The sequence below is a fragment of the Nematolebias whitei genome, chromosome 1 (assembly GCF_014905685.2).
Source record: "Nematolebias whitei isolate Nwh7 chromosome 1, NemWhi1, whole genome shotgun sequence".
Taxonomy (NCBI): Eukaryota; Metazoa; Chordata; class Actinopteri; order Cyprinodontiformes; family Rivulidae; genus Nematolebias; species Nematolebias whitei.
The window spans coordinates 78,159,940-78,168,182 of NC_056498.1; the positions used below are offsets into that span (position 1 = coordinate 78,159,940).

Consider the following 8,243-nt stretch of genomic DNA (forward strand, 5'->3'; position numbering starts at 1 on the left):
AGAATAAAGTCATAGTATTACGAGAATAAAGTCATAGTATTATGAGAATAAAGTCATAGTATTATGAGAATAAAGTCATACCAGAATAAAGTCATAGTATTGCAAGAATAAAGTCATAGTATTACGAGAATAAAGTCATAGTATTATGAGAATAAAGTCATAGTATTACGAAAATAAAGTCATAGTATTGTGAAAATAAAGTCACAGTATTATGAAAATAAAGTCATAGTATTATGAGAATAAAGTGGAAACAATACGAGAATAAAGTCATAATAGTATGAGAATCAACTTGTAAATATTATCAGAATAAAGCTGTAATATTATCAGAATAAAGTCATAATATTATGAGAATCAACTTGTAAATATTATTAGAATAAAGCTGTAATATTATCAGAATAAAGTCATAATATTATGCGAATCAACTTGTAATATTATCAGAATAAAGCTGTAATATTGTCAGAACTCCAACAAGAAGAAGCAGTCTTACAACTGCGGTAAAATGATTAATGTTGATGTCAGCAGTACAATAGCAGGGGGCCCAACTGTGGCACATGGATTCTCATGATAAACTGAAGCCGTATGGCATTGCAATTAATGGCTGCATTGAAGGATTTAGTTGTGACATAATGTATATGGAGGCATATTTCACAAACAGTGACCCAAAAGTGATTGCGAACTACTTCATAAACAGTGACTCACGTTGGAGGCTGTGCACAGCAGGTGTGAGCCGACCCAGGACATATTACAAGTTTATTCTCGTAATACTACGACTTTTAATACATTATGAGAATAAAGTCATAATAATTATTATTTCTTAGCGTGGCCCTAATCCTCCGTCCTAGATATGGGACTAAACTCTAATCAACAGCATGAAATTATTTTTTTATTTCTGCCAAAGTCCTGCTCATGTGTTCCTGTCTAGATGCAACGTTTTGTGATAAAACTGCTTATTAGATATTTCCTCTCTGTTAAAACTTTGAAAACAACAACAATAACTCATTGACAGTTTAAGACATTATTTATTTTACCTGACTGATGTTAAAGCATAAAAACTAACATCTGCATGTGACCATGGTTTCACTAACAGACTAACAAAAAACTAACTTCATTTGATGATCTCATGTTTCTTGACTTTTGCAAAAAATCATCAATTAAAATATTTTGTTTCTTTTATTTGTTATTTTTGGTAACAATAGATTTATTACGGCCTGTCCAATAATTTTCTAGAAGGACTTTCTTTAGAAAATTTTAAAAAATTAAAGCAATATTGAAAACAAAGGTGAAGTTTGAAAAAGTTTATTGAAGGTGTTTTAGTGATGTTTTCTTGCTGCAAATTTGAATAATAATGATTATTATTATTATAGATTATGTCAGAAAACATAAAGAACTAGAACAATTTGCTCTTCTTGTGAAAAAGCAGCTTAATGTGGAATAATTACAAAAAAGCAAAATGTATCAGTGGCTGAAAATTGGAAAGATGGAGCAGCAAGAAACACAAAAAATCAGAAAAAAGTTGAAACAACAAAATAAGCTAAAATGAGCAGAATAAACAATAAATGGCAAAAAAGAAGCTGAAAGGAGCATGAAGAAAGGGAGAAGTGGTAAAATATTGTAAAATGCAGTACAATTATTCAAGGATTCAAAGATTTTTAATTGTCATTCACATCACATGTGGTACATGAGGTGGAACGAATCTATGTACACAGGGTCCCAGTTACATCCAACAAAAATACAAATTATAAAGAAAAACAGTAATAAGATCCAAGACATGAACCAAGAAATACACTAAAAATACACTAAACTAAGAATACACTGAACACTAATAGTACAAAACAATGTGCCAAACAACAGCAGCACGAACATGAGTCTGTGTGAGCTGATGAGGACGAATGAAGGAATTGCTAAAAGCCAGAAGTATCAGAACTTTGGCAAAAAGCAGGAAAAAGCTAACTTAAAGCCAGAAGTAGCAAATGGATGGAAAAAGTGTGAAAAGGCTAGATTAGCGTCAGAAGTAGGGAAATGCTAGAAAAACGCAAAAACGTGTTAAATAACAGCCAGAAGTAACAAACAGCCAAACTGCTAGCTAAGACCCAAAAGAAGAGAAACACTAACAAAAAGAAAGAATATATTTGTTACGTTACTAGTTATACTAATATACGAGTAGCCAGAAGCAGCAAAATGCTAGAAAAAAAATCAGGAAAATGTTAGTCGAGAGACTAAGTATGCTCCATTTATTTTCAATGACTAAAACGTGACTGAAAATGCTAAATATTTCAAAACTTAAAATTTGGACAAACACCAATAGTCCCAGCAGGAACATCGTGTATGAGCCGAAAGTTTCGAGTCACGAATCGTTGACATGGATCAAAAATTGCTGAACGACTTATGAGCTGAAAACTGTACGGAAGAAAAACGGGTCTCAGTGCGAACGAGTTAGAAACATTAGACTGTTGACTTCCTTTCATTCAGTAAATAAAAACATTTAACAGCCACATGTTAAACCGTCTACAACACAAGCTGCTTTTGTTCCGGTTAAAGTCACCAATAATCTGTGTTGAGTTGTAGCTGCAGAACCCAGGAGGAACCAAAGCACCCGAGAGGTTTTTAACCCCTAAACTGACCCTACTGAGAGAGAACAGTCATGGTACCAGGAAATAAAATGTGTTTTTGATTTTTAACTTATTTTATCAAACCTCCTCAGCACAGCCCTGTAGTTTGGTGCCATGTTGTGTAAATGATGAAATCGTTGTGAAGCTGAAGCATCGCTGCCTCTGCTCCACAGTGTCTGCAGCTATTATATCCCTCATGGAAGTACAAGAAAAACATAAATGTTAAAGAAAAGGCTGTGTATAAAATAATGCATACAGTACTTTAAAAAGTATTCATCCCCCTGAACTGTATGTCCCATTCCAACAGCTAACTTTAGAGTTTTACTGAGTATAGACGTGAAGTGGAAGGAAATGATCTGTGGATTTCCTTCAAAAGATGAAGCTGAAACTGTGCAGCAAGAATTAGTACTCACCCCCAAGTCAGCACTTTTAGAACCTCCATGGGCTGCAGTTCCTGCTGCAGGTCTTCAGGGTTTGTCTCTGTGCACATCTACTAACTGACATTTTGTCACGTTCATCTGTGTAAAAGGTCTGCAGCTCATGCATGATGCATGGATCTTAGCATGATCTGCTCTTAATGTTGAACCCACCTGCAGGAAGGCAACGACATACTCCGAGTAAAAGTAGTAAGAATTGTATTTTGTCAACTATCAAAAAAAAAAAGTGCTGACGGGGCAGCAAGAACTTACGTCTGGCGATGACAGGATGGATACAGAACATGTAGCCATAGGAAGGGTGATGCTCGGACACAGGAGCAGAAAAGACACAGACTTTAGACACTGATGAGACAGAGTGGGAAACACCTGGGGTGACTGGGATTACAGACAGGTGAGACAGGAGCTGAACACAAGGAGGAGGAACACGAGTGGTGAATGAAACACGAGGAAACAGGAAATGCAGAACAAAACTTGGAAACCTCACAGATCTGCTTTGATTTGGCCCATTCCATTGTAGATCTGGCTGAATGTTTCCAGCCCGAGCGATGAAGATGTTTGAGTCGCTCTCTCACTGCGGCCAACTCAAGCTCCAGTCTCTCTCTCGAGAAGATTGTTCCAGCGTGGCATGCATTAGAGTTGCAGTCGGGCCGAAAAAAAACGACCCGGCCTGAAAGTATTATTTTTTTCTGAGCCCAACCAGAAACTCACCAATTAACTGTGATCACAGGCCCGAACCTGAAAAAAAAATTTAAGCTTTTACTGCTTTTGTAAGCAAATCAGTTTGACAATTTTTTAAAACGTATTTCAAAGAAAGGAAGATATAAGATTTCTTGTTTATTAACAAGAGTCAGCGGATGATTATGGTTATTATAATATTATAGTTATTATAATGTTATAGTTATAATAGTATGTTATTATAGTTATAATAATATAGTTATTATAATGTTAGAGTTATTATAATATTATAGTTATTATGGTTATAATATTATAGTTATTATAGTTATAATAATATTACAGCTATTATTGTTATTATAATATTATAGTTATTATAATATTATAGTTATTATAATATTATAGTTATTATAATAATATAGTTATTAACGCTCGTCGGTCGTGCATGTTTGTTGACGCAGCGGTTGAGTCCAGTTAAGCTTCAGGTACGTCGCTGGCACTGATCCATCTGGACTTTCTTCTACCTCTCAGTTTCAGCTGGCCGGTTAGCGTACGGTCAACCGAATGCTCATGGCTGGTGATCCAAATTAAATCGTCAGCCGCGTGTGTCTGCTGACACACTCAAAAGCCCCACACCGACCCATCCTGGGCTGGGCCTGACCCCAGGCCTGCTTTATAAATGACAGCTCTAGAGTACATCGGGGTGAGCCTGACTACACCTCGTGCACAAACTCAGGCTCCTCCCCCCAAAGGAGGGAAATGAGCCCGCTTTAGTAAACTCAGAGATCTCCGCCTTCAGCACCCCACTGCACACCTGACCGGGCTCTTGTGGGCCTTGCTGCTGGTGCTGGACCCACAGGATTGCTCACACATGTAGTTTATTCAAACTGAGCCCGACTGGGCCTTGTGGGTCGAGGCTCTGTCACCAGGTGCTCACTGACAAGCCCCTCCCCCAGGCCTGGTGTGAGGGTGGGGCCCCTGTGGCCCACATCCAGGTGAGGGACAAATGACTGTCAAGAATGAATTCACACTGAGTGGACTGTTAATTAGTTCATGTTAATGTGTTTAAGTCTGAGTTAAGGGGAAAAATATGAACTCAGGCCACACCTGTCAGGTTTATATTTTAACAAAAAGGTGAAAACAGGGAACAGTTTTCCCGCCGTGCTCTGCTTTGTGTTCAGAATGAGACAAAATGTGTAAAAGTTCACACTCTGTGTGTTGTGAATATAAATGTAATTTTCATTAATTTACGTATTTAAAAACGTTTATCTTTTTGAAACGCAGACTTATTCATTTCTATAGAAAACAAAGTATTTGTTTTAGTAACCATTTAATCAGTAAAATAAGATCAGCTTGTGTGGATGAGATGTGAATTCGTGAGAACATGATAATTCAAGTGTCCTCGTTGTGTTTGCAGAGGGACCTGTCAAAACCAGAAGCAGCAGGAGAAACCACGGAGCAGCCTGCTCAGTAGGTGAGAACCACCACACCACCGTTCAGATCCAACAAACCGAGACTGTGGTCTGCACCTGCAACAAACCCTGCTGCTATTAATGTGTTGGTCCCTCGTTATCTAAAACATTAATCAAAGAATGAAGGGACTGGCTGCACCGTGGTCAAACAAGTTCTCAATGTCAAGGTGTCGTCGGAGTTTGTTTATCGTCTCAGCAGCAGAGGGGAGCGACACGGTTCAAGCATGGCTCCCAAAATGACAAGACAGACACATTTGTTCATAACTTTATTATTAGTCAGACTGAGAGTTGCCAGATCCAAGCAAACAGTTGCTGGAACGCATCCTGACAAAACAGGAGAGTTCCCGGATCTTGTTCCAGCAGGATCCAGTTCAAATTAAGCCCTGGTGTTGAACAGTAAGATAAAGTCTATAAAACACCATCTGGTGGTTGATTCTTGATCTACAACAACAGCTGAACATCTCTCAGTAGCTGTGCTGCCACACTACAGTATTTATTTAAAGTCTAAAAAATCTTTTTGTGTAAATATCTCATGTTACAACATGGACACTCGTGGCTTATAGACGTGCAGCCTATATATGTACAAATTTATTTCTTTATTTGTTTAGTGGGCGTGGCTATATTCAGGTGTGCTCAATAGTCTGGAAATTATGGTAAATACTGTAGATGAACTCCAGTCATAGGTTGATCTTCTCCACTGACTTTCACTGGGTGGAGGTTTGGGATGTTCAGAGTCATTAACTCTGAATTAAACCAAAGAGCCAGCTTGTGATGATGATTGTTTTCTTTTTCTACAGGATCGTTTTTATCCAACAGTGTTCGCATGAAGCTGCAATATTATCATCAAGATAAGCAAAATTGCTGCTGTCTCTGTAGGAAATGTATTTTTCACATCTCACAAACAATGTAAACAGAAGTTAGGGTGTTGTTGTGGGCAGAGACGGGGCCCAAAATGAAATTCTGTTTAGAGCGCCTCACAGCTTTAAGACGGCCCTGGATGACTTCATAAAAACATCAACAAACACAAAGGAGCATGTGTTGACCAGATGACATTATGCAAAAAAAAATATTTAAATTTAAAATGTACATTTGAGTACAGACTCTCACGCCCCGAGGTGCAACGTTATGAACTAAAAACTTTAAAGACCTGAAAACCCAGAATTCCTCCAGCTCATCATGTCTGGAGTAAAAAATAAATAAAAAGTTGTTCAGGACTTTAGCTCAGGACTGTAAAACATGTGGAGTGTTTTTGATCTGAAGCTGTCGATCATCTCATTTAAAATTTTTCTTTTGTCTCTCAGGTTCTGAACATCCTGTCGTCACTGAGGAGAGAAGAAGAAACTATAACTTTTCACTCTGATATTCTCCACCTGCTGCCTTCAATAACTCCATTAACCCAAAAAACAAAGCTTTCTGCTGTTACCATGGTTACATAGGCTCCACCTCCCTCACCTGCTTAATGCTTAATGCTCCGTCATAAAGCCAGGAAGGGCTCCAGTTTCCACTCTCTCAGCTGACTGGTTGGTGTGGAGTGGGCGTGTTTTACAAGTCCAGCTCACCTGCTGTCTATCACCTGACAGGCTCCGCCCCCGACACAGTCATTGAAATGCATGTTGCTTCACTGAGACTCATTTAAAACACTTACAACACAAAAAATAACAACTGATGATGTAACACACACACACACACACACACTTCTGAATGTGATTCAAGCTGAGCTGATTCCATCTTTATAAATTTCAAGTGTGAATAAAAATATGGTTTAAAATCCACCAGGAAGTTCTGATTTATTAAAAATAACTTGTTTTCTAGTGTTGAAGCTTTTTGTTGTTTCTGTCATTTTTTACTGTCTGCTGTTGTTGAAGATCGAGTTATTGTACAGATTCTTTTTTGCATTCAACCTTTATTTATACAAGTTAATCCCATTGAGCCCCGAGGACTCATTTACAAGAGAGACCTGATTTTAATAAAGAGTGAAGACAAGAGAAGACAATCATAAAAGACAGCAAACAAATTAAGAAGAACAAATTAAAGAAAATGATATAAAAACAGAACAGAAACAGCTAGGTTATAAAGTGATGTAGAAAACTAAAAACAGGAACATGTCTGCATTGGTCCTTGCCAGGAATCCAACAGATGCTTAAAGACACTTAGAGAGGTCAAGGTCGAGAGCTTCAGATCTTTTTATAAGATATTCCAGGAAACAGGAGCGGCGTAGGAGAAGACCCTTTTGCCTAATTCAGTCCTCACTGAGGGGACACTGCAGGTAATAATATCCTGAGAGCGCACGCTGTAGCTGCACTCACGCAGTAACGAAATCTACCAGGAATCCTCACCAGATGATGATGTTAATGAAGTTCTGAAATCTGACTAAAATGATTTTAGAAACAACCCTATTCAAGATGGCTGCCACAGCTAATCAACTTTGGACCACAGAAAAAAGTCTCGAGCTCAGTGAGTTTGGCAGTTATTGTGTTTGTACTGAAAAAGAGCCTTAGAAAGAACAAACACCAGCACACTGTTGTATCACTTCTCCAACCTTCAGGTTCAACCAGTGTGGGTGAACCTGCAGGTTGGAGAACACAATTAATATCATCATCTGGACCTGTCCATGGGGACACCATGGACAGGTCTCCAGTCCATCGCGGGGACATAAACATACAAGACAAACATCCATTCACACCTAGAGACAATTTAAAGTTACCAATTAACATAACGGTGGCACAATGGTTTGGTTGGTAGAGCTGCCATCTCTCTCCGTGCATGAGTGGGTTTTCTCTGGGACTCCAGTTTCCTCCCACAGACCAAAAACATGCATGTTAGACTGATTGGTAACTCTAAATTGTCCCTAGGTGTGAGTGAGAGAGTGAATGGTTGTTTGTCTCGTTTGTCTCTATGTGTCCTTGTGACGGACTGGAGACCTGTCCAGGTGTCCCCCACCTCTCGAACTGCTGGATATGAGCACCAGTGACCGCCGTGACCTGAAAGCAAGAAGCGGGTAAAGATGATGGATGGATGGATGGATGGATGGATGGATGGATGGATGGATGGAT

The 8,243-nt window shown here is 38.6% G+C and overlaps 1 protein-coding gene across 2 annotated transcripts in view; it reads left to right on the forward strand.

Moving 5' to 3' along the window:
- sncga (synuclein, gamma a) overlaps positions 1-6,892 on the forward strand; it is a 17,032-nt gene extending 10,140 nt beyond the window's left edge. For both annotated transcript variants that reach the window (XM_037687598.1, XM_037687606.1), the window contains 2 exons: positions 5,136-5,192; positions 6,492-6,892. In XM_037687598.1, the coding sequence (XP_037543526.1) occupies positions 5,136-5,192 (57 nt within the window). In that variant the 3' untranslated portion in view covers positions 6,492-6,892. The remainder of the gene's footprint in view (positions 1-5,135; positions 5,193-6,491) is intronic.
- The last annotated feature ends 1,351 nt before the right edge of the window (positions 6,893-8,243 follow it).